General features: G+C 39.2%; 1 protein-coding gene across 1 annotated transcript; it reads right to left on the reverse strand.

Moving 5' to 3' along the window:
- Positions 1–368: 368 nt before the first annotated feature.
- On the reverse strand, positions 369–27,130 carry LOC118403106 (lipoxygenase homology domain-containing protein 1-like). The gene is made up of 45 exons (XM_035801588.1): positions 26,932–27,130; positions 25,684–25,847; positions 25,083–25,302; positions 24,561–24,794; positions 23,926–24,060; positions 23,229–23,392; positions 22,990–23,076; positions 22,505–22,637; positions 21,796–21,950; positions 20,965–21,178; positions 20,534–20,608; positions 19,943–20,112; positions 19,340–19,426; positions 18,721–18,853; positions 17,878–18,032; positions 17,602–17,680; positions 17,057–17,191; positions 16,487–16,713; positions 15,672–15,801; positions 14,990–15,144; positions 14,672–14,750; positions 14,055–14,237; positions 12,226–12,386; positions 11,929–12,009; positions 11,293–11,425; positions 10,585–10,715; positions 10,173–10,321; positions 9,810–9,868; positions 9,623–9,676; positions 8,896–9,059; positions 8,354–8,440; positions 7,538–7,670; positions 6,791–6,945; positions 6,319–6,397; positions 5,816–5,894; positions 5,065–5,186; positions 4,684–4,844; positions 4,459–4,545; positions 3,843–3,975; positions 2,961–3,115; positions 2,391–2,542; positions 1,620–1,830; positions 960–1,038; positions 448–526; positions 369–372 (listed from the first exon to the last, which is right to left on the reverse strand). Exons 1-45 carry the CDS (start codon positions 27,128–27,130, stop codon positions 369–371), a joined length of 5,961 nt encoding a protein of 1,986 aa, XP_035657481.1.
- Between the last annotated feature and the right edge of the window lie 234 nt (positions 27,131–27,364).

The following is a 27,364-nucleotide window of genomic DNA, read 5'->3' on the forward strand; positions in this document are numbered from 1 at the left end:
TCATCCAGCCACCTGCAGTCAGGAGACAAAAAAGTCAGGGACTGTATGACTTATGGAACTATCATGGATTTAGTAAAATAAACCTGGCAGCAATACCATGCCAGGATGTAAAACTTGTTTGCCTTTGTCTAAAAAGATTGCAGTTGGAAACCACTATGTTGACTTGATATCTCCAAATACCCTGTTTTTAGAAACAATGTCAATGGATAAAGGTGAACTAGTGTTACGATTGCAAGCAAGAAAGCTACTTTTAGGCCTAGGCGACACAAATACATTGACTAATCCTTCTACATAATTATCAGAAAGCAAGCAAACAAAAACAAACAAATTAGCAGTACAATTGCTTTACACTCAAGGCCATACAAGAGTCACCTAGTTTAAAGTCCAACTTTGAAATGAATTAAATGAAAGAAGGTCAAAATGGGCTGAAATTTCTGTGAAACTGACCTGTCACACTGGAACACAAACTTCTCATCCATAGACTCAGATTCTTTGATGATCACCTTATCCAAGTACCAACCAGACCCTGTGAGGATGAAAGGGGGAGGATATAGCAACTATTCTGAGAAAAGCAAATCCTATTGTTGAAGTCCACTTCGTTGTATGTCATGGAAAAACAATGCTGCAAATCATACAAATTTGTAACCGGTAACAGGTAATGTGTAAGATATAAACTCTTGCCACTCTTACTTTAATATTGAGCTTTGCTAATTGTTGTTGCGTTATCTGTTTATTGTCAGGCAATATGGCCCACAAGGACGAACAATTTGACTGTACATTTGAAAAAAAAATCAATGTGTTTGCTTTGAATCACAAGAGTATCCAGTTCATAAATTGTTGAAAGAACAACTTTCTGGATTGCAATATCGCAATAACAGGGCTGATGACTTCCTTGCAAGTCTTCCAGTTGAGAATGCGACAAAGGACAAGAAAAAGAGGGTGGAAAAAAGATGACTCACCTCTTCCCTTCCCATCATGCCCTATCACAATCCTCTTGGGGATTCCAACTGGCAAGGTCTCTAATAGGAAGGTGTCAACCTGAGGGGAAGAAGAAATGTTGTTGTGAGTAAAGATCAATTCTTTGCTTTGGTGATGCAGAAAATTCTTGATGATTTGGTTTTTATTTCAACATTCAAAACAACAGTCTAGAAGTTAACTAGATGTGCATGTTGTTAACTGAATTGCACTATTCAGCAAAGTAATACAATTTGTACTGAGCAAACTAACAAACGTCTAAGACAAATACAGCTTATCAAAATTTACTATAATACTTAAATATTGTGCTTGACTACTACATACCAATAAGAATATCATCTTTTATTTGCCATTACATCTATAAGTTATATCATTCTACATCAATCTTTTTTTCTTTTAAAATGTCTAATGATGGAATAGTAAAATATTTTTTCAAGGAAAAGTTCCAAACCTATTTGTGCTTCCTATTAACCAATGTTACCATAGAGGAAATGGAACTTTTTCATTGTGGAAAGGATCACTAAACAGTGCGTGGATACAGCAACTTTAACACTCAGGAGTCAAACAAAACAAAATTTGATTCCATTACAAACTAAAAATTGTTTCAACAAACATCCTGCCTGATAGCATAGCCAATGACTCACCCCTCCAGATTCAAACTTGTTGTGATCTTCCATGTTGTTGAGGAGCTTGAGTCTTGTAGAGACCCCTTGGGTTCCATGGATGACCATGTGCACAGTGGAGTCAGTGCCTGCACCAAACTTATCTCCGGTGTACACCTGGATGATGTAGTCCTGCTTCTTAACAGGCACTTCTCTCTCCAACTGTCCATCACCTCTGTCTTTGGACAGCCAACTTCAATGGTAAGGGGTGGAAATGAAAACATTACTTTTGTGTCATCTTTTGTGAGTCAACTGTCAACTTTACTAAAGGTTAACATATTATTAAGAGATTACTAAAAAATTGGACCCTATGGAATTTTTTTAACAGACTCACTCGGTTTTCTTCATAAGCATTAACATATTTATTGTAGTTGAGATAGTACAACTATACACATTGCTTGGCTATATTGCAACAACCAAACTTGCATCACCTGCATATAGATTTATATGTTCATACATGTATGTTGCATACAATAGTATTTGATGACAGGGTAAAAATAATGAATATATTCTTTTGACAAAACCATGAATCAATTTCTACTTAATCTACAGAGAATATTTAGAGTACAGCAAAATTATCAATGCTACAAATGTACCTCTGTTTTAAAACATCTTAGCATTGTAAGAAATCATCACTTCAGCACTAAGGACAGGCCCGGCCATCAGTAATACTCATGACAAATGGAAGGACAGCACTAATGTTTTCCTCTTGCCAACTCTTTGGAGCTTAAGACATGGGAGCAGCTACTGTACCTGCTACAGAGAAACTGGAAGCTCTCCTTGCTGGAGGGAGACTCCTTGATGAGCACTTTCTCCAGGTACCAGTCTGACCTGGAGCCGTCCTGGCCAATCACAATCTTAGACAGGTCAGACAGGGACACAGCCTCCACCTCAAACAGGTCAACCTGTAGATGTAATTTGGCACATTTAGGGCAATGGCTGAAAAGAAAAGCTCACTGTGGAAAATACACAAAAGTACTACTGTACAGACAGTAGTTGTACTTCATAAATGGATGGTAATAATACACCAGTGCAATGACCAAATGGATAGTGTCAGGGCCTTGCAGTCGGTAGGTGGTGTGTTTGATCCCCAGCTGAGTCATACCAAAGACTTTAGAAATGGTACAATGGTACATGCTGCTTTCTCTGCTTAGTACTCAGCATCTGGGAAAGACTATGGTAGTTGAGCGCACAGACCACTAACAGTGGACTACCTCCAAGTTGTAATTGCATACATGTACAGGGACAACCAACAATTCAAACTTAGGATTCAAAAGGTGTAACATTATACTACAGAATCAACTTTATAGCATGTGCACTTACCTTTCCTCTCTGGAACGTTGTATGATCATTGAGTTTGTTGACCAGCTGTCTCTTCCCAGTGTCTCCTCTCTTGCCATACATGGTTATGTAGACGTTAGAGTCTGTAGATGCCTCCTCCAGGTCACCCGTGTGAACACCAACTTGGTACAGGTGGACTGGTTTAAAACAAAGAAGTTCAATTACATTAATATATGTAGGCAATCAACACTTCAGCACCAAGGACAAGTATTAGCTGGTGTGTTACGCCGAAGGGCAGTTATACCGGCTATATTGATACAGATACAGAAGTATGATAAGGCTAATCAGGCTCTTCTATTGACCTTCATGGAAAAATATACACCTTTTATTGCTGTTTTTTCCAACAAACAAACAAACAAACAAACAAACATTCTTTCTTGAGATGCTTGCTTTCTATTGCAAGCACACTGGTTCTTTATGCAATGAAAACAAAATCCCCTGAATATAACCAAAGAAACAATATCTATATGTATGCCATCTATAACTGCAAATTACCCACTGTCCGCAAAAGTCTCTTCAGCCACCGCCACTCATGACAAAAGAACGTACACGTCTAACCTATCATACGGAGGACGTAACTTTCCTATATAACCCTGTTAGTAATACACGAGCTTTCATCTCAGATTTTGTTTACATCAGGTGGGATCAAGAACTTATAATCAACCTAAAACATGCATTTGGGGCTCAATCACTTTGAGCCCAAATTGTTTAGAGTATACACTCAGAGTTATACAGGAACAAGACCTTAAGAGGTGACACTGATCATTGCTCTTGTTGACTTTGTGGAGTAGAAGATATGAGAATACTCATTTACCAGTACTAGAAAACTTCAGAAGAAAATCATAACGATGGCCATACATGTACCTGGTAGTGTTTCCTCCCCCTCTCGTACAGTGGGCAGCTCTCGACAGGTCTGCCCGTCGTCCTGGTTGGTTGCCAGCCAGCGCTCACAGGTGAACACAAGGTTCTCACCTGTACTGGGGTGAGCCAGCTCCACCTATAGACACAACACAACAGTACATGTCAAGAACAAGTAGAACATATGGAAATGCCACAGAATTAAAACCGTTTTAGTAACGTACCCAATCACAATCTATCGTAAAGTGGTATTTGTTATCACCAAGCACAGTAGAGGCATCTTCGAAGGATAGTTTTAAATAACACATAGATGTGCGAATAGATGCGCAAAAGTTAGGTGTGACAGGTCGTTCAGTGTAATATAACCAGCTACTGCTGGTGTGTTCCGCCAAAGGAAAGCTACAGATACATATCTCTTTTGTTACAGAAATCATTTTTCTGTAGTTTGTTCTCTTTTAAGCATCATTCTTTTTCAATTGTCACAAAATCTTACATACTATACTTATACACCCAACTATCAACGCTGAGCCTTCCCTTGCCAATGACCAGGATACTTGCAAAGACCCTACCTGTGTGTTTTGCTATGGCAGCTACAGAAATTTTAAGACCTGCTGTACCATACCTTGTTCACTTTCCAGCCTGGGTCTGTTCCACTGTTGTCCTGCTCCAGGCGGATCTTGTAAATTTTCCCAACATCTCCCACCTTCACCTTTAAACAAATCATAACAATAACTTTAGCAAAATGTCTTATACCAAAAGATAACTAAAAATTAAGAGTCACAAAAAGTCCCAAAGCAGTCCGAGTTTAGTTTAAATGTAAGGAGAAGTACATCTTCAGAACACTTACATCAAACTCGTCTATCTTCCCTCTCTCAAAGAAGCCGCTCTGTCCGACCCCCAGCTGTAGGGGTCCTGAGTTCCCCTTGTCTCCGTACACAGTCAGGGTGACCTGTGCATCAGTGCCCGCATTCACATCCTCACTGGTCGTCACACGCACCGTCCACTCATCTGAGGGGACAACAATCATTTCATAAGAGCCAGCTCTCCACTGCTGCTCATGCATAGACATAAATCACAAGTTATTCTAAAAGGCAAAATAGCAACAAAATGCTGATTTTGTACTTGTTACAATGGACAAAATACTCACCGATTTAAACAAAATCTATCTATTCTACGACAGATATCATTAATCTGTTAAATGTTTGAACTGTACAAAAGAACTATATACCTTTTTTGTTGTCTGTGGTGTCCTCTGTGGCCTGGGCATGGTCAGGAGACTTGGCTGAGCTCTCTGCTTGTACCAGCAGTTCTCTCTCTGTTTGCTTGTCATCTTCATTTTCATCCAACCATCTACACAAAACACATTTTGTTAGTAAAACTGGCATCTAATCACACTGTGAACAAGTGTGGCAATGAAAAGTTAATGTGATAGCACAGTGTTGGTGCTTTATGTTTTTTTTTTTTTGCCAGCACCAAGGACAGGTCTTTTCAAGCATTCAGTGTTGTAGTCAACCCAACTAAGTGTTTCTTAAATAATGTGCAAATGTTATCTCACTGGCCCTGTCTCTGGTTCTGAAAACATTAATCCTCCTCCTATTGGCATCACACTGGCACTATTCTTGGTGCTGAATGTATCCTTCTTGTGTGTTGTCTCCTCCTTGTGTACTGGTGCTGAACTTACAGACAGACTGATTATTCTCCAAGTGACTTCACAATGGCCCTGTCCCTGGTGCTGAACATTCATTTATACTTATAATTCCTCTATGACTCAACAATGGTTCTGTCCTTAGTGCTGGCCTTGCATTTATAATGATTTTAGTGCTATGAGTTCACCCTGGTCCTGTCACTGCTACCCCTTGTGACTTCACACTTGTTCTCTCCATGGTGCGAAACTGACATTCACAATGTAATCACACAATGAAAAACTGCCTTTAGACAGTGGAAACAGACAATGGAAGAAGTACAATGGATGTGGTTACCTGCCACAAGGGAAGGTGTACTTCTCCTCTGCACCTGGAGACTCTTTGATGACCACCTTGTCCAGATGCCAGCCGGCTCCTGTTAACAGGACAAAACATGTTCATCACCTGCCTGTACAACATCTTCCTACTTATGATGAAATTCTGTAAACTATTGTGCCAAAAAGCAGTTACTCAAGCAACTGGATATGATTTTGGAAACAGTCAGATATTTCACAGAACCACTGAATCAGATGTATACTATTGTTGATGGGGCTACTATGGACCAAGAAAGAATTTTTTTTATAGAAGCTAGCTGCTTTTACTTTACAAAAACGTACCAATTAAGATCTAATTGCAGTTAAAATTTGCATGTCTTGCACTAAGGCTAGTGATTTGTACAATAATATGCCACAACAACGTGAATGGGAGAGATAAAGTGCTGACTAAGCAAATTCCGAATGACTTTACTTTAGGATTCTGTATGCTAGATGTCACAGGGCCCTATTGTGAGAAAAACATACCTAGTCCATGTCCATCATGGCCTATGACAACCTTCTGTAGCTCCCCGAGGGACACAGCTTCCAGTTCAAACAGATCCATCTAAAACATTAACAGTAAAAAATATTGATACAAAAAAGACATAACACTTCACTACATTCTAATTACTGTAGCATCTGTATGAGACATATGCAACACCTCTAGCAGCCATAGAATTCAGGTCTACTGGTGATGTCAAATAATGTATTTTGTTTGTCTCCATGAACTTGTTTTATTTCATATAAAAGGTGGTGAAGACATGAGATAAATTGAGGAGTGGAAAAACTAGAAATTGCTATACTTTTAAAATAGAGAGGCTATGGTACGAGCAAAATGACAATAAAAGAGTAGGAAGTAATAAGGGTAAGACTAAAACATCATGACTTTTAGTACCATTTCTCCAACAATGCCTTACATGGAGTAGCCCATGTAAAGTGATTGACACATGTCACTCACCTGTCCCTGCTCAAACTTCATGTCATTGTTCTGTGACCTGACCAGCTCTCTCTTCCCTGTGTCCCCTCTCTGCCCATATATGGTGATGTACACATTGGAGTCTGTCCCAGCGCTGAACTGGTCAGTGGTGTGGACCTCCAACTGGTACTTCAGCACTGTGGACAGGTACAGTTTCATTAGTGTCAAAGTTGACAAACATTTCATCTCAAATGTTGTCTTACACAACAATCTTTTGTGTCAAGTGCCTATCATTACAGGTGAAAGACAATTTTTCTGTCTTTAAAAGCTTTGTGCTGTAACAACTGAGAAATCCCCAAAAAGTCACACTCAATATTTCAAAAGCTCACAGAATGTTGGGCTGTCTATCCTTTCAAGGGATAAAAAAGAGCCATGACTGTGTCTTTTAAAACATAGCAAAGAATGATGAACATTCAACTTAAATGAAATATCCTTAACCCTCTCCCTGCTGCCTAACCCTGTAACCAATAGAGCATTGGTAGCCAAATGGCTACTTCAGTGGGATATTGGTTAAGACCCATCAGACTCCAGCGTTGATAATGTGACATTACAGAAAAGCTGAGAACCTTTGTCTTCCACAGTCTCAGAAAAAGAAGTCAAACACAGTAACTTAGACTAGAGTAGCCATTTACTGCTATACTGTTAACCATTGTTTGCCTGTCATTCTTTGTCACTTGCAATTAGCCCACGGACAAGAATTTGTAATAAATCTATGATTGTTATCATTACCTGGAAGTGTGTCCTCTCCAGGCCAGACTGTGGGGATCTCCATCCACACATCCCCATTACTGGAGTCTGTGGCCAGCCAGCGTCTGGGCTGGGAGCTGAACTCTGCCAGGGTGTGCACATCCTTCATACGGATCTGTGGAGTCATGGGCATGAGCAAGCTAAAGACAAAACTGTTTGTTTGTCCTAGTATAATATACATGTATACTTAAATTTCGGTGAACTGAATGCTTGAAGGCTCTAACATATTTTACAATGGTATTAGATCTTCTGAGAATAAGCAAGCTGAAGTCAAAGCTTTCTGTTTGTTCTAAGTATACTGTAAATGCAGAAACTTTCATGGTGGTTTAATATTCGCAGCTTTTGCGGTGGCCGCTGAACCACACACACTCACTCACTATCCGGTTTAGCGTCCGTTCGGAAATATTCATGATGCAGTTTGCGACTACAGTACAGTACTGTTAATCAGTTTGCGGGATGGCGCTACCGTGAATTCAAAACAACCACAAACACTCCATTTTCCACTGCCACAAAATTAATTCCCCACAAACTTAAATGCATATATAGTAATACATACATGTACCTGAATCGAATATGCCTATAAACTGATTGATTGAGGGCTGAGACAGATTTTCCAATGAAACTTAATTTTAGTTAAGTCTTACTCTTATGCACGTGAAACTGAAAAGAAAATGTGTTGATGCCATCTGGTCATTTCAACTGGTATTAGAGAAACTAGGTTCGCTGTTCAATGTGGTGCCTATAAGTTATAACAGCAATGTTTTGGTACAATATCACAATACATTTTCGAATACATACCTTTTCCAGGAACCAGCCGGGGTACTCCTTAGTGTTGTCATGCCCAATCCTGATCTTATAAACGTTCCCAATGGACCCAACATTGACCTGCAAAGTTAAACATAAAAACTCAGTAACGTACTACTATTATTACAAATGAAAGTCATTTTCACTGATTCATAAGAATTCTGTTTGTAATCGTATTTGCTGCAAAAGAAATATTCTTCCCAATCACATAATCTCACTGTGGCAACCTGAGTCAAAAGCCAAGTTGCGTCATAAACATTTCAGGCTGCCTTACAAAAAAATGTAATTCCACGTTATTACTTTCTTCGAATCAGGTACTTATCCATTATCTTCTCTTCCAGTTACATGTAACTACTTAATATGTTTTATCTTATCAAGAAATAATTACAAAAGCTTATGCACGTAGGTGGGAGAAAAGCAGTATTCCAACTGCGAAATTTGGGTTTAAAATTATGCTGTGCCAAGCAAAATGTGGTTGTGTTTGTAAGTGTGCAAGTGGGCATTTAAAGCATTGATATAGGAGTTGCTCCACCAACCTTGAACTCGCTGGTCCTGCCTGATGAGAAGCAGTCATGATCGCCGTTCTGCAGCGTGAGCAGCCCACTGTCCCCCCTGTCTCCGTACGCCACCAGGTGCACCTGGGCGTGTGTGCCTGCGTTAGCGTGCTCATTGGTCGTGCACCACACCTGCCACTCTCCCTCTGAAATACAAGATGGTAAACTTGAATTCTTCCCCTCTTGTCAACAAATAACATCTCGGTCTATCTATTATATAAATACATCTGTGGGTAAAATGTTGAAACAATGGGTAACCTATCCCTTTTTCACTTTAAACTGATTTGTGATTTTCTTTTGCAGCATTCTTTGTGATATGCCTAACAACTTTTACAAGGGCATGGCTCATGTTATATGTTGCAACTTCTTCTTTGTTTCAAGTACTTTGGATTGAGCAAAGTCCTTGTTAGCAAGACTCGGAGTATACTAAGTCTTTCATACAAAATGCAGCCTGGGGTGTATGTAGAGGGGGAAAAGCATGGATGACCCTGTGATGATTGACTGACAACATAAGGGAAGTTCTTAATCTTAACTAGTTGAATAGTGCCGTTACACAAAAGACAAAGGCTGATTGTGGGCTGCCATCAAGCCTCTACATCTACGTAAATCTGCGTGTCCAACCCTTGTCTGACGACAAACAACAGAAAATACACCAGAGAGTGAGTGTATGTGAGTGCAGCAGAAAATTCCTAACGAAAGTTAAACTTACGAGTCTGAATCTCCTCTTTGTCTCTTCTATCTGACGGAGTGCAGACTGCCACTTCTGTAAAACACAGCATCATTGAACAGTTGGCTTACACAACATCTGTTACAATAAGCCGATTCAACTTGACAAGAAAAGTGCAAAATTTTTCATCAATGAGTGATAATCATGGTTTATTTGAAGTTATACACACCAGACACTGTGAGTTCCTGCTCTGCCTCATCCTGTGGTCGGTCATGATCACCAACAAACCTGCAACAATAAGTCAACAGCAACATTAGATAGAGGCAGGCATTATAGTTCTTTACACATGCTGCTGTTTAAGCATGTTCATCAACAGTTTAAAACATTTTAATAGGCTGCATTGCACTACCAGCTAATGAAAAAGTATCATGCTTAGTCCTCAGTCTAAGGGTTGACTGCTTCTTTGTTTGTTTGTTTGTTTATTTATTGAGATCTCCATCAAAATCTATTCTTCCTGGAGTCTATGATACAAATGTACCTTAAATACCTTGTCGTACTTTGAATATGGCATATAGTCTTGGCACAGACATACCCTTCATGTTGGAACACTGTCTCTGTCCTAGCAAAGTCTCCTTCCTTCACCACCACTTTGGTGACATACGGTGGGTAGGATGGGCTTTTTCTCAACACAACTCTTTGCAGCTTTCCTATAGACACAGCTTCTACATGGTGGACATCAACCTGCAATCATAAACATTAAAATCACCATACTGAAAAATATAGAAACTCTCTTAGACTAGCTCTACATGTGAAATAGTGATAACAGTATGCTGTAAGATTTGTCTTGCAACAAAACAAAAAAATGTTGAAAGTAAAAGACAAATACTGAATGAAAATTAGGAGGAATTTAAACACATCAAAAGGATTTTGGATTGTAGAATGTAAAGAAAAAATCAAACTGAAATGTAACTAACCTTCAAACTGCCATCATTTTGTTCACTGACCTCCGGCTGAGCAAGAAGTGGTCTCACACCAGTGTCTCCCCTCTCACCAACTAGGTTGATGCTGAACAGTGGTCTCTCACTGGAGTTGCCTTCACAAGGCTTGGAGATGATGCTAACATTGTAGTTCACCACTGTGGGAGATAAGTGTAACATGAGATTTTAGCAGCAGACTTACATTGTACATGTACAATGTATGCTACTTATGAAATAAACATTATAAGATACAGGCAAGGTATCAAGACAGCAACATTCATTTTACATAATTTCATTCAATACTGATATAGACCATGCCAACACAAACAAAGCCAAGGTATATGAGTATATGCTACAGCATAGGAAAACACATTTCATACACTTTGTACCTTTTCTTATGGTAGCAAAACAATAAGAATATCATTTTTTTTAACGCTGGTATTGTGGGTCGGTAATGGGATGATGCAGTGTCATGTGGGATAACTGCAGCAGCTTTTGGCCCAGAAGACAGAGGTCCTGAGTTAAAATCTGTCCATGCTACTGATCTTGTACTCTTGGGAACTTAATGCGAAGTTCCTTACTACACCCAGGTGCAAAAATGCTTAGGGCGGTAAAAGGCAGTGGGAGGAAAGGGATGGGCCTCACCTTCCAACACCGTGCCCTGGACACAATAGGGCTATAGGGCTACCTTTACCTCTTTTATACTTTTTTCTACATCATATTGTTTCTACTCACATGGCAGTATGTCCTTTCCTGTCCTGATGGCCGGCAGCTCCCTGACCATGGAACCCTCCTGTCCCTCCGACACCAGGCGGCAGTCAAAGTCAAACTTCAGCTCCTCGTTAGTGTGCATGTCCAGGAGTTTGACCTTGGGGGAAGAAACATGACTTAAGCCCAATTTCCACTTGTCATCTTAACTGTAGTACTACACATCGTAGTCTACTACTGTAGTAGACTACAGCTTTTTTCTGAATGTAAAAAGAAATGAAGTATAGTCTACTAATGTAACAGTAATCTACTACAGCCTCTGAGTACTACATTCAGGTTCTATGAGACTTCGAACTAGGTGTAGACATAAAATGTAGTAGACTAGGCTCCCTGCCAGTGGGTGTAAGTAAATTGGACACGAATTTGTAGTCTACTACAGTAGCAGATTACAATGTGTAGTACTACAGATTTGAGAAATAAATGTAAATTGGGCCGTAATTTGTGGGTGTATCACTCACAAGTCACCATTATCTATGCCAAGATTAAGACGTCAAAGACATACCTTTCTTACTGTTGTGGAATATTACATCACATGTTGACCACAAGATGTACATAAGCAATGAGGTTAATACCACAACCCTAGGTAAGGCCTAGCAAACTCACCTGTTGTAGGTGCCAGGATGTCTTCCCATCATGCCACACTCGAAGCTTGTAGATTTCTCCCAAATCCTTCCCAAGATGCAACTGTGTAAAACAAACAAGAGAAAATGTTTTACTTGCATGGCTCTAATCAATATAGCTACTGAGAAAGAAGGTGCACAAATGAAATTTTGGGACACTGTTATTTAATATAAAGTTTGAGTTGTATGATTTACTTCTGGTCACCCCTCATATGTTCTTACTTTAAACAACATGAGAGTCTCTACATTGATTACAATATGCAAATACACTTCCACTCACATCAAATTCATCCATCTGTCCCTTCTGGAAGTTCTTGTCACTGTTGTTCAGCAGTATGTCCTCGGAGACACCGTTCTCTCCAAACACCTTGATGTAGACATTTGAGTCAGTCCCCGCAGCTGGGACATTACTGGTGGTCACCCAGCACTTCCACTCTCCCTCTGAGGAGGGGGTGCAAACAGTATAATTAAGTTTTCATTACACTTTTGGCATGGGTAACTCATAGATGCTTTAGAAATGAGAAGTTTTGAATCAGGATGAGATCAACCATCCCAAAATTGCCTTTCTCAAACTGCCATAGATCTAAAAATATCTGATATTTAGAATTCAAGATGGTTTGAAAAATCTCCTATAAATCTTAGGAGGGAATCCACAGAGTTCAAAACTTGTAAATCCAACAAAAGAAAAGCATGATCATATACACATTAGCCAAGCAGTGTTAATACCCATGCATGCTACTGTGCATGATTATTAGTTAGCTAATGGTTAAAACATACAAATGTATAACTTCCTTGTAGCCTCCTTCTAGACTTCTGGCATCCTTGGCTTTATTTTATTTTAGGAAAATGCATGATTAGTGATTTTCAACATGGCCTAAGATTCTCTATGCTCTAACTTTCTGTATGCACTGTCCAAACATAAAGTCAATACTGCTAGAAGTCTGTGAAGGAGGCTAGCTTCCTTGCAGTTATATTGTGATTACATTGTGTAGAACAACATGCATTGCATTATCATCATGATGAAAACAAAGAGCCACGGCAGGGATTCAGTCATCTCATTCAACGTAATGCTCAATGGTGTGGGTTGAGATGCCTCGAATAACACACGTTCATGCATGTGAGAGGTGTTAATAATTTGCAAAATAACATGACAACTTAGAAAAAGTAAATAACTTATTATCATAATAAGCCAAACAAGTGAACTATTCAACTGAAATACAAAATATAAAATAAGGAAAACTGTTGATTAATAAATGACAAAATAAAATGTGCATTTGTCAATTCTGCTGAAGTCCTATACCTTATACATTAACAGCCGCTTGTGAGTCTTGGTTTTCATGCACTGCCGCTGTCTTATGCAGCTGGCTTGCCAGTGTGTACAGCTTTGTATTGCACTGTGCCCTTTAAATATATCTCTTAACAATAGATACAACTTTCTGCTTGAAATCCTTTCTTGTCAGCTCTGTTGTGGATTGTATATAACAGATTCCTGTTATCAACAGTGTTTAGCATCACCAGATGGATTTTAATGGTCTAGAAACTGGTCTGATAATTAATCAGTTTTCATATGTCTGCATATCTGACGAAAAAAATTCAGCAACATTGGTAGTCTATTGTCTCAAAATGTCTAATACTTAAAGTGATCACTTAATCTACAGAGTAGTTTACTCTCTGTAACAATCATATTCAAGTTTTATCAAACTGATTGATGATACTAAAATATGTTATCATTTGTCAGTTAACCAACTATCTTCAGATATAAAACTCCTTAAGATGGTTTGCTATGATTTTTTAATGCACATTTCAGCATTCTTTTACAAATGTAGCTCTTTAGTAATAATGTAAAGTATCTATTTGTAGTGCAGGGCAGTATATAGCATGCTATTTCCATCATACAAAGCCTGAAATTGGGAAAAAAGGGAACTTGTCAAGGGAATGCAGAATCTCAAGCATTTGATAAAGATCACATTTTAATCCAACAAACTAAATATAAATGTACTTCAACATAGAATTATGAGATCAGCATTTTCTTACACTTTACTATGCCACATCTTTTTCTCCAGACAACTGCTAGCTACATGCTAGCAGATACAGAGAATATGGCTTTACCTGTGACGGAGTCTTTTTCCCGCGTGTTGTCATCGTCGTTGACCTCCCCCAGCAGACGCAGGGTGCGGACAGTCTTGCCGTCCTCCATGCTGCTGTCCAGCCATCTGGAGCAGGGGAAGATGTACTCTGACGTGGCTTCTGGAGATTCCTTCAGGGTCACCTTGTCCAGGAACCAACCTGCACCTGGGGAACAAAATTAACAAGCTTGTTAATGTAAAATATACACAATACTGTTGTAAACTCATCTATAAACAATTTTAGTTTCTTTAGACTTTAGAGCATTCAAGTAGCATGCTTAGTCCAGTGGTTAGCGGTCCTGCCTCTAGATCAACACTCCTGAGTTCAAATCCCAGACATGTCGCTCACTTGACATGCACACTACTGGCCAGAGTCACAGTCCTTATGATAAGGACAGAGTGTTATCAGTCTTGGTCCACTGTTAACTGCACTTGTCAAAAAGAGCAAGGGGAATTTCTCCAATGCACCTGTACATACTATACAATGTACATAGCATCTGTCTTCTATGTCAAGACCAGTTGAACAGTATCAGATTCTCTTCATTGTGGTAAACTATGTCGAGATTATATTTCACTTTCATCTAGTAGATGCACCCTTACCTCTTCCCAGGTTGTCATGACCAATGTTGATGTACTTTGGTTTCCCCACGTCCAGAGCAGTTATATGGAACACATCAACCTATGGCAGAAAAGGAAAGGGCTTACTTTAATGATACATAAAAAAGTTCAGTAGAAAGAGCAAAATTCTAAGTAAACATAACTGTGACACTGTGGCAGTCATACTATCATTAAAACAGGTTTTTGATGTGTTTTTCATAACATGAAGCTGAAAAGCCCTAAGCAACAGATAAATGTCTTGAAAAGGTTGACACATGAAAGTCTTTACATTTATGTTACCATCATGAAAACACTTATTACCTGTCCCTGCTGGAACTTGTCAGTGTTGTTGATGGAGTTAGTGAGGATCCGTCTCCCTGTGTCGCCATGGTCACCAAATATGGTGAAGTACACCCTGGCCTCCGTACCGCCCGCAGGTACGTCTCCCGTGTAGACAGATACCTCATACGTCCTCTCTAAAAAGTAGAAAAGTCAAAGGGTTGAACGAGTCTACTTTTGTCAGAACTTAATAGTAGTAAAAATTTATTTGTGTATTTTTCTGTATTAACTCAATACGCAAATGTTACCTGGTAGTCAGAAAGACAGTAGCAACCCGATACAGTAAATTACAAATGTGAGGTATGAAATTGTAAGTATAACAAGAAGGAGCTCTTGTGAATTCTTTAACTTCATAATTGAAAATTTCTTGCTGCTTCTGTCTATGCATTTGCCATTAAGCAATAGACACACATATACTGATATAGCAGAAAATTGAGGACAAGAAATTAAAATGACCTCTCATAACATATTCTAGGACGTGCCCACTGTAAATTTAAACCTGGACCAACTCCAGGGTAACTTCAGCCACACAGCTGAGACAACATTAAGCCCTGACCAACCTTGGATTTTAGCCAGTAAGAACAAACTTGAAAACACACCATTAAAATAAAGTAAACTGAAAACAAAACACCTACATTTAAGAGTTGATTTTGAAACCACCTACCTTCTAGTGGTGGTATGTCAGGCCTGATGGCAGGGAGCTCGATCATGGCACCTTGTTCACTCTGGTCAGACAGCCACGTGCAGGGGGTGAACAGGAACTCTTGTCTCGTGTGACGGTCCTTCATCTTTATCTGTGGGTCATCATCCAAACAAGAAATCAGTTTTCTGTAAGACACCATACTGATTAACAAGTCTCTTTGTACACAGCCAAGTGTATTTGGAACGGCATTTGTAAGCAGCAACACCAATCTTTCAGTACAATGTGAACCAATAAAAATCACCCTGAGGAAGGTGACAAACAGTCGCCAAAATGTCTATGAAAAAAAGTTGTTGGTTGTTTATAAGGAATCTTCTTGTTGAGTGAATTGCCAACAACATCATCTACAGTGTATGTCGTCAAAAACTATTCACAGAGGAAACCATACTGCAAATCACTTGGATCACTATATGTACACAGCATAATAAAATGTAGACAAAAGTTATGAGGTAACGTGTGATGGTAGAGACATGAAAGCTAGATTAATTGAATGCCATATATAGTGCACAAAAAAGCAAAACATTACCTTTTCAATGAACCAGGCTTGTCTTGTCCCAGTACCATCATGGCTCAGTCTAATCTTGTAGATTTCTCCTAAGTCACCTACAGTAATCTAATATAGACAGTAGGAATAGGTATTCAGTTATACATATACATCATGCCTTTTGAAACAGTTTTCCTTCCATAAAGTGTTCTATCATCTTTTCCATAGACACACAAAAAAAGCCAGAGCAATCTGAAGATCACATAATTATGTCTTACACAGCAACATTGCTTACCTCAAGTTTCTGTGTCGTCCCTGCCTCAAACGTCTTGTTTAGTGCAATAGGCTCAGTGTTACCCTGTTCTCCGTACACTACAAGCTGCACCTTGGCTGTTGTACCACAGTCTCGGTCAGACCCCGTAGTCACCCAGATGTCCCAGGTACCCTGAGTGGTTTCATCTTCCTTGTCTTCCTTATCTCCATCTTTCTGATGCTTTGGGTTAGGAGAGGCTGGCTGAACAACTGTCAAGCAAAAGGTTCATACATGTAATTAAACTTCCCACAGCATTTTATGAAAAGTTGACCAACATTCTTTAGGGGCTATTTGCCACATATTGTTCTATAACAGGAAAGTTTCATATTTGATTTGATAGTTGTACATGTATAAAAGACTAAACTCATCATGTCTTCCCTTCTATTATTTATAGGTTACAAACTTAATACTGACCAAATTTACCACCAACATTGTGTTGCAAAGCATGGTAATTCTAAGCTTGAACGCCTAAAAAGATAGTGAGTTTAACATACACAATGGCTATGATTTTTATATTATGTAGAAAATTTGGGTACCCATTGATGGCCTTACCTTCCAGAGGGATCTCTCTCTCCAGTCTACCATCCTCCTTCTGTGCATCCAGCCAACACTCTGTGGTGAAGACTGCCTCTGTTGGTGCATACTCACTCTCCTTCACAACTACCTTACTCACAAACCAGCCTTCTCCTGTAAAACAAAGCAGAAAAAATATTACTCTTGAGAAGACAAGAATTTAACAGGGTATACATCGACATAAACTACAACAGCATTATGGTAGTGTATGTAGTCCTGTGGTTAGCGGCCCTGCCTCTGGAACTACAATGTAGGCACCATGAGTTTGATTTCAGCTGTGTTGCTCACCTGTAAAGGGTTGCAGTACTTAGGCCAGACATTAAGCCATTGTCTACTGTTGATTGTGCTTGTTGAAAAGAGCTAGGGGAACAGTTATGGTAGAATAAACCTACAAATACTGTACAGAGCATATGTCTTCTCTGTCATGACCAGTGGAAGGATAGCTCTTCAGTGAGCTAAGCTGGATAAATTCATTCTTATGATAAAACTTCAAGTGGTGTAATACATTCTTAAGATAGACATACCAGGTTTGTCAGCATCATGTCCAACTTTCAGGACCTCGATGTCTCCAACTGACACTGCTTCCAACACAAAGACATCCACCTGAAAACATCCAACAGAAAATTCAACATCATTAGCAAACCAAAGCATTCACAAGCTCACGTGTAAACGATAACCAAATAAAATGTGGTACAGTACATTTTCAAGATATTACATCCACCAGAGGCATTTATATCAATTAATTCAAGAAACCACATTTTGTTAATTTCATTATTGTGGTTCAACAGAAACCTACTAACCTGTTTTCTCAGAAAAGGGACAGCATTTGTGAGGGACTTGTGAAGCTGTCTTTTGCCTGTGTCTCCCTTGTTGCCATAGATACACAGGTAAACATTCCCAGCAGTCTCTGCTCCCTCCATGTCCCCAGTATGCACCATGACATAGTACTGCAAGACTGAAAGGGAAAAAAAGAGATTTAATTTCTTATTCTAAATATACTCATAGTCATATAGGAAGTATGACTGAAGCATGTTTTCTTTTAACAAACTATTTTCCTTGACCAAACATGAAAATTGATTGGATAGCTGGAAATCAAAAGCAAATATCTATTCAGCACCAAGGACATGACAAGCTGCCGGCTTGTTTGAGCTGAATTTTTACATACTCCAAGTGAAAGAAATACATGTCTGCTGAAGGCTTTTTAATGTTCTTCAATAAGATCTTCCTTAATAGGTGAATAAAGCATATCATTGATAGTGTGCATAGTCAAGTGGTTAGTGGCCCTGCCTCTAAACCAAGAAACCATAAGATGGGATCCAAGCTGCGTTGCTCACCCAACATGCACACGAGGGTTGCCATACTTAGGACGGGACATTAAGCAGTGGTCCACTTAAGTCATTGTGCATGTTGAGAAGAGCTACATGTAGGGGAATTTCTCCCAAACAATGAACCTTTTAACACAGAACATATCATCTGTATTCTCAGTCACACTAGTGAAAGGATAGCTTTTCAGTGAGCTAAACTGCTTCAAGATCACTTTTTATCTTTTACCATCTCAGTTTCTACGTCTACAAGGAAATGCTTGATAATCTTAAATAAACCACCAAAAAAAATGCAACTGTAAAGAAGAATGTGTTACTGACCAGGCAGTGGCATTTTGCCAGCTCTGAGTACAGGGACTTCCTTCTGCAGACTGCCGGTGTCAGGGTCATCACTCAGCTGACAGTCACAGTGGAACGTCAGGTCCTCACCTGTGTCCTGGTCATGCAGGAGCACCTGGGACAGGTGTGAACAACACTGTCAGCAGGTACATACATGTAGCATCTACACCATTAAAATGGGGCAGAAACTGAAGCCATTACATGCTTTACCATTTAGTAAATAATTCCTGTAACTCTAATCTTTTGTCTTATGTCATCTGAATTTATATATCCCTCAGTCTAACTACCTATTTGACCTCCTCAGTTTTCTGCTTTTCTCAATGCTTCACTTTAATGCCTGTCAATTCTTTGACGCTATCCCCCATCCTTTTCATTGCCAATCCCCCATTCTTCCTCCCAGTACGGTTCCTCGCATGATAGTTTTGGCCTCTGATTACCAAACTTCAGTTTTCTTTTCTTTGACTTACTTCATTTAAGAAAAGAAAGTTCCTGTAACATTCAGTTTTAATAAAATGTCATTCAGTTTTAATAGAATGCCATACATTTACATCACAATGTAAAGGTATGGAGCCTAAAGATGAAAACACAAATGTGAGCTTACTGAGTCTAGTTGCCATGTGGTTGGCTTGCTTTCTGGCTCCAACTCTACACGGATCTTAGTCAGCTCTCCAATCTCACCAGCCTTGATCTGCAAGCAAAATAACACAATCAATTTCAATTCAATTCAATCAAAGAAATGCAATTATGGTATAATTGAACTGTTCAACAAGTGGACCAATTCTCCAACGACAAACAGTCCTAAAACAAGGAAAAGTAAACAGAAATCAGATTGTCAGATTGTTGACCAGTGAAAAGGAAACAACAGTTAACCACAATAATATTGTGTTTTGGTCAATGGCTGTCAAGAACTGTCTTTTGGCCACTGACAAAAGAGAGCAAAAATTTAATGCTGTCTGAAACATCTATTCTATTCAGTTGATAGTCAATAAGTAACTGTTGCTTTGCATCCTTAAATATTACCTGGATGTCTAAACTTCATAATTGTAGCTTTTACCATGTCATGTATTTACTATATGACGAGGACAATATGACAAATAGCATCTACTTTTCAGCAACTATATCATAGTGTTGTCAAGTGATTCTCTCAAGCTAATTAAGTTGTACTAAAATGAAAGAAAAGTTTTATCTGCAAAGATAAACTCACATCAAAGACAGCTTCCTTGCCCGGCGTGCTGAACTTGCCGTTGTCCTGGTCCGTGCCCAGGTTGATGGGGCCAGAGTTCCCAGTCTCCCCGTACACTGTGAGCCAGACTTTAGCCCTGCTTCCTGTACCCACACTGTCACTGCTCCTCAGGTACACAGTAAAGTTACCATCTGTGGATAAATGGCAAAGTTGTGGATAAGAATATGCGTAGTAAGGTCTTGATACTTTTCCTGATATCACCTAAAACGACTGTTATAGATGGTGGCAAGGACTTGTGTGTACTGAGTAAAGTTACCATCTATAACACATTATAAAATTGTAGAGTCATTTCAATGTATGACAAGGGCTTGATACTAGCCTAACTTTCCTACATGTCATTAAAGCTTAATTCTGGTAGAAAGCAGCTTGAGTTAGTGTGTGCAAGGACATTGTAAGATTTACCAGAGCCTGCACAAAATATATCATTACAGAAAATAATGAATAAATTCTACACTGTGACTTTGTAGTAGTATTCAGTCTTTTGTTCCACTTAAGCGCAAATATCTTTGGAGCTAGAACTGCTGAACATACTGAACTAGCTCAGATACATACTCGACTTTTTGTTTTCTCGGTCCTCTGAGCTGCTCAGGCGCTGTAGCTCTTCTGTAGCCTCCACTGGACGCAGCCCTGTTGTGTTATGAAAAAAGATAACATTTTAACTCACCATGTATTTACATTATATATACACATACAAATGTACTTTTAGGTACTTAATACTTAACGTTTGGGACTGCAGTTTGATCTGTAAGCAGCAACACCTATGCTGCAGTACAATGCGAACCAGTCAGAATTGCCCTGAGGAAGGTGACAGATGGTCACTGAAATGTCGGTTAGACTAAAATAAAAGCCTTGGTTGTGCACAAAGAACTTTAAATCTTTTTCCTATAGGCACACAAAGAGCAATACAATGTACATGTGTACAGTGCATGGTTGGATGGTTCAAATGTATAAACATGTATATTCCTACCCAGGCATAGACTCACCTAAGAGTGAGAGTTCCCTCTCTGTACAACTGTCCTCCATGTGATCGTCCAGCCAGTGACCACATGGGAAGAACCACTCGGACACTGCCGATTCCCCCTCGTGCACCGTCACAGCGTCCACGTACAGCCCGGCACCGTACCCTACTCCGTCATGTCCGATGACAACCTTGTTGAGCTGGCCCAGGGATACAGCATCCATCAGGAATGTGTCCACCTGGGAATGGACAGTCATGGATTGTGTGAAAAATATATGTTTTCATACCCAAATAACTCAAGAAAAACCTATCTGATTTAAAGAGGAGAGATACTTCATTCCATACTCAATAATTAGCTCAAATAAGATGATGCAAAGAGCAGTGATATAAAGAAGTAGCCAAGGTACATGTATGGTAATACCAAAATGTAGCGATACTAATTATTGTCCTATTCATCAAAACTTCATTTATCTTAGAAAAGCATGCAGGCAGAGCCAAAATATGTAACCCATGGGAAGAAATATCAATTCATTTAACAAACAATGCATTGTCTGAGGATATTGTTTTCTCTGTCTGCTTAATGCTGTGCAATCACTTACATGTATTAAATTTTTGAGGTCTTTGAGAGTTACAAGAATCTGACAGAATTCAGAGAGGGTTACGAATTATCGTCCACTTGAGTCTTTCTCCTTCTATTGCTCTGCCTTAATAAATTCAATTTCATGAAAACAAGCGGCAAGTGAAATTCACTGATAAAGGCATGACAGCATGATATGACCCAAAGTGGATGATAACTGGTACTGGTAGCACACGATATATAACTGGTAGCACATGATAACTGGTAGTGCTATGTTACCTGTTTTTTGCCAAATTTCACTGCATTAGTGGTAGAGTGGAAGAGCCTCCTCCTCCCTGAGTCTCCCCTCTCCCCATACAGGGTGATGAAGACGTTAGCATCAGTGTGGGCTCCCCAGTGGTCTCCAGTGTACACTGACACATAGTACTGCAACACTGCAAAACAGACATGTTCAGGTGAACAGATGACGTTTACTTGTATTGTTCTTGTATCTAGAATTAGTTTGTGATGGTTCAATGTTTGTGGTTTTAGTAATCTCTTCACTGCAAACTTAAAAACACCTCAAATATGCTTGCTTTTTCTTCTGCTGGCTTACTGCATTGTTTCAATTGCAAACTAAAAACTACTGTGAACACTCCAGTTTCTTCCTATCAGAAGATAAAATCATCGCAAAGGTAAATGCCTTTTTTTTTACAATATTTCTTGAAAAGTATTTCTGTCCATTACAAACTCTGTAAGGGTAGATGTTAGTTAACTTCCCTTGTAACAAATTGGACCAAGGAAAGCAGAATGTGACTAGCATGTGACAGGCATAGCAGACTAATGTTTCAAGTGCCTATGCGATCCTTAAGATCATGCAAGCACTTTTGTGCAAGCAAAAGCTAGAAATACAATACTTTGCTATTCCATTTCACAACTATTAAGGCGTGATAAGACTCACAGAAAGAAAGAAAACTTCTGTAAGGATGAAACATCCATCTTCAAATACCTGGTAGTACACTGTGACTGTCCTTTGTGATGGCCATCTCCCTGACAATGTCATAGTCGTCCTCCGTCCGTGACAGCCAGCGGTCAAACTTGAACAGGAATTCTTCCCCAGAGGACTGAGCTTGGAGTTTCACCTGTTATAAATTTAGAATATATGAAAATGAAAATAATGAACAAATGGCAACCATCTAAAAAGTACTACAGAGTCGAACAAAATCTTTTTCTACATACATGTATCAAGCAGTGATCACATCTGGCCACAAGTTATACTTAGTCAAATATCTAAGGTTGTGTCTGTGAAATGTAAGTCACATATTCCAACACATGTATTGGAATGCTGACACATTTTTAATGTTGACCTTCATATGTAAAATTAACGGAGGATGGTAAAATGTCATTATATCTGTAGAGAACAGCTGTAAGATTGATAGACATGTACATGTAATCTATAGAAAGTGGCAAATTGATGGATATGCTACTACTTGCCTGTTGCAGGTGCCATCCATCCCACTTGTCCTCGTCCTCATATCCAACCCGGATTTTGTAGATGTCTCCTAAGTCTGCTGTAGAGACCTGTTATGCACATAATAACTTAGATAAATTCCATTTTAGATTCTGACATTTTCTTACAGACTGTACATACACATAAAACATGGTCTGCAGAAAGGAATTTAAAAAAGTAGGTAGAGAAGCCTACTTGAGGCTTTTTACTTAATGAACCTTACCTGAAACTCATTAGTTGCTCCTGGTTCAAAGCACTTGGTTTCTTCATTAGCCAAGACAAGCTCCTCTGACTTCCCTTTATCACCATAGATGACCAGTGTAGCCTGGGACCCATGGGTAGACTTGGAGTCAGTAGCTGTGGTCACCCAAACCTTCCACTCCTCACCTAAACAGGCACAACCCAAATAAATACAACAGTTACTGTAAAAGCTGACATTTTTGCAAAGGTTTTATGTTTGCAGTTTTCGAAGCCGAACTGAAAACCACTATAAAACTGCTTGTTCTGTCTTCTGCCCACAAATACTTTTCAAAGCTCAGAAACACAGTGAACACTTTCAGTTTCTTTCTACCATGGACTCAAATCCCAGCAATCTTAAAAGTAGTTATACTTATAGTGACCATTGCAACTCTCAAGCTGTGACAAGATGATACTTACTACTCAGAAAGAGGTTGAATAGAGATGAAGTTTACATAGCTTCGTAATGCCGCAAGTATGACATTGCCACCATTTCCCACTGTGGAATTATAGTATTTCCTCATCATGCAAATGAGGTCTTCATTTGCATAATTGATATCGACCCTTTCACAGCATCCCAACTTATGTAAATCAACCACACACACAGGCACTCACACAAATGCCATCTAAAACACCTTACTTGCAAAGGTAACAACATTACAACACAATACCACATGGCATACCTTCCAGACTGAGCTCCCTCTCTGTCTGCCCGTCTCCCTTGTCCTTGTGTAGCCACTGGTTACAGGTGAACACATGTTCTTTGTTGGACTCTGCAGACTCCTTAATCACCACCTTGTCCAGGAACACCCCATCTCCTGAGGATACACACACATGTGATGACTGGTGCACTCAGTACAAGGTTTTCAGCACCAAGGACAAGAACTGCTTTTTGGAAAATTTCAGACACAAGCTTCTAGATGACATAATTGTAACAGGATGTTTGTGAAGATCTAGGAATTGAAGATAATATTAAATTTGGAATTAAACCCAAACAACTGGGCAATATTTGAGAAATACTAGACGTTTTCCAGATGCCATCCAACATATTTCCTTCTTTTTCTTTTCGTTCTTTTTCTTTCCATTCTTTCATGATGAAAGATGTTGGATGACATCTAGAATGTCTCAATGGTATTTCTCAACATGTCATCTAGCTGTATACAAACATGTATATGTAGATTTCGTTAGAAATGTCAATTGTAGAAATATTTGAAAGATTTTTTGCTGGAGAAAACACCTCCTAAATGCCTGTTTTGCCTGAGAACCCTGCCCAAAGAAGACAATTTGGACTCTATGAAGTTACATTGACTCTTCTCACCTGACTCATTCTCCAGTGCTATGACAACCTTCTTCAGACGGTCCAGTGACACGGCCTCTACTGCAAACAGGTCCATCTGTCCTGGCTGGAACTTGGCATGGGTGTGGTTCAGCGGCCTGTGGAGCAGCCGACACCCAGTGTCTCCTCTACTCCCGTGTATGGTGATGCAAAGGTTGGATGTAAAGCTGGCATCTGATTCTGCACCCATGTATACTGCTACCTGATATGTCAGGACTAGAAAAAGAAATGAGAAGGATAAGAATCTTTCATATTTTCAATATGGTGGCCAGGCACATCTCTTGCCTTTTGAGTTGAGGTCTGTCAGATTCTATTTAACATAACATAATTATAGAACTGTGTTTAACATTATAGAATGTGTCACATACTTATTATTTGGTAGAACTTGGCTTCCTAAGGGGGAGAGCTGGAAACCTTACGTACAACTGGAAGCAGATGTAACAATTGCAAGCAAACAAATAAATCAATTACTTGTACCTTTGAAGCTAAAACATTCCCCCTTACCTGGCAATGGTTCGACCCCTGGTCGGACAACCGGCAACTCCCTCCATACGTCACCGTCGTCCCGCGAGCGAGACAGCCAGCGGTTAAACTTGAAGTTCAAAACCTGGTAATCATTCAGGTCCTTCATCTTCAGTCTCTCCAGATACCAGTCAGGCCTATCCCCTTCATTGTTGTGTCCTATCCGGACCTTGTAGATGTCACCAACACCTTTCACATTCACCTGGTAGGAAGCAGACAGCATTGATTTAAACTATTCAATATAACAGACAATGTCATTAGTTTGTTCTACCTATCTAAATATCTGTCTTCCTGTAGTCTAAAAAAGCTTTTTAGAATAGACAACATTATCAAACATGGTCCTCTGTGGTATAGTAAATAAAATGAATTCCAATTCTGAGTACCAGCTCAGACAAAAACTATAAATAGTCATGCCTTCAAAAACCATAGCTATCAACCAGGGATTGATGTGTTTAAATACTCATTCTTTCCTAGAACTATTGGGGAGTGGAACTACTTGCCATAATGGCAGCAACTGACAGAATACACCGCAAAATACAGTATTGAGTTTACATTGATTTACAGATTAAACTTTTAGGCCCACCTTGAACTTGTCAGCAGTGTGTTGTTGGAACAGACCATCCTTCCCCAGCCCCAGTTGGATGGGCTCCGAGCACATCTCGTCTCCGTACACGTACAGCGTAACTTCTGCATCAGTCCCAGCATCCTCCATGCTCCCAGTGGACACATACACTTTCCAGTCACCCTCTGTTGGGAAATAGATAGTTAAGAAAATTTAAATTCTAGAAATCTGATTTAGAATTCACGACATTTTCCAATTGTTGATATAGTACAAGATAACAAATATCGTCACTATATCTCACAACATTACAAACTATGAACAACACCAAACATGTTGAATACGGAATACAATATTATGCATGGTGACGTCATCTTTGCTATTATCGGTATATATTCACTACTACAGAAAACAAAGGAAAATGATTATTTGCATGTATAAGGATAAAACTGTCTCCTAACAAGAGTCAAAAACACAACTGATCAAGGGTGTTAGGACGAACCAATAACATGGAGTTATAGTCTGGGCACACATAAAGGACAGGATCCATGACAGAAGCAATATGTGACAAGAGCTATGAGTAAGAGTGATATATGGGATGTAGGAGGGTTCTCTGAAATATCAACAAGTATCAAAGCATTAGGACCAGCATAGCCAATATGTCCTACATTGTATATATTTTCATTTGTCGTTTGAGCATCATTTCTAATGAATCCATGCTTTTTAATGAATTTTGCTTATCGATGTCTAGATTGCTGATTATGCATACAGAAAACTATTTTATATTTTAATAACTTAATAGATGATTAGCATGCTATCTATCAGGTACAGTACTACAAGGTACATTTTTACAATCATGTACTTCATGACCATATCAATCACATTGATTTTAACAACTCAGGGCTTATATCTATAGACAACATTATGTACAGTTGCAATCAAAATGCCAAGATTTACATGCTTTTCTAAAATGGTACCTTTTCAAGATTGTTGAGATAGACTTGATATGACATAGACTTGACATAGACATTGCTAAGTTTAGTACATATAGCTATATGATATCAAATTTAATCTCGTTAGAATATAACAGTGATATAACACAAAAAAACTGTGTGCAAAAACATGTACAAGTGCATGTGACCATTCCCTGTACTAAACAGGATCAAAAGTGCACATGTAGGTAAAAAAAATTGTGTCAAACTTCACAAACAAAACTAACACCGACTAATAAACAGTTGCGAGGAGGTCTAAAACCGTCATGATAATACATACGCTCTGGCTCTGTTTCTGACAAGGAGTCTGTGTTGTTTTCTGGTTCTGACTCCGGCGCAAAATCACTGTCATCGTCGTACCGTTGGCCAGGGTTAGTTAGAGCCTTCACCGACTTTTGTAACACCACCTCAACTATCTTTTTGGCTTGCTCTTCAATGGCACACACAGACAGGAAGGCAGGCAAGGTGGAGAGAGGCATGGAGATGTTAGTATAATGTAAGCACAGAGTTGTAATGCCAGTTCACCTTTATCCACAGTAATCAATATTCGTTGTGTTTACCAACACAGTATTAAGGGATATCAACTGGACGGACGGTCGCTTCAAGTTGTAATATGTTCAAATATTGTTGTTTGAAACTACCATCCGTCGACTCAATATCTCTGAATACCGATTTCTGACAGCAACAGATATAGGTTACCCCACAGATAAAGG

This window comes from Branchiostoma floridae, chromosome 2, assembly GCF_000003815.2.
Source record: "Branchiostoma floridae strain S238N-H82 chromosome 2, Bfl_VNyyK, whole genome shotgun sequence".
In the NCBI taxonomy this organism is placed as follows: Eukaryota; Metazoa; Chordata; class Leptocardii; order Amphioxiformes; family Branchiostomatidae; genus Branchiostoma; species Branchiostoma floridae.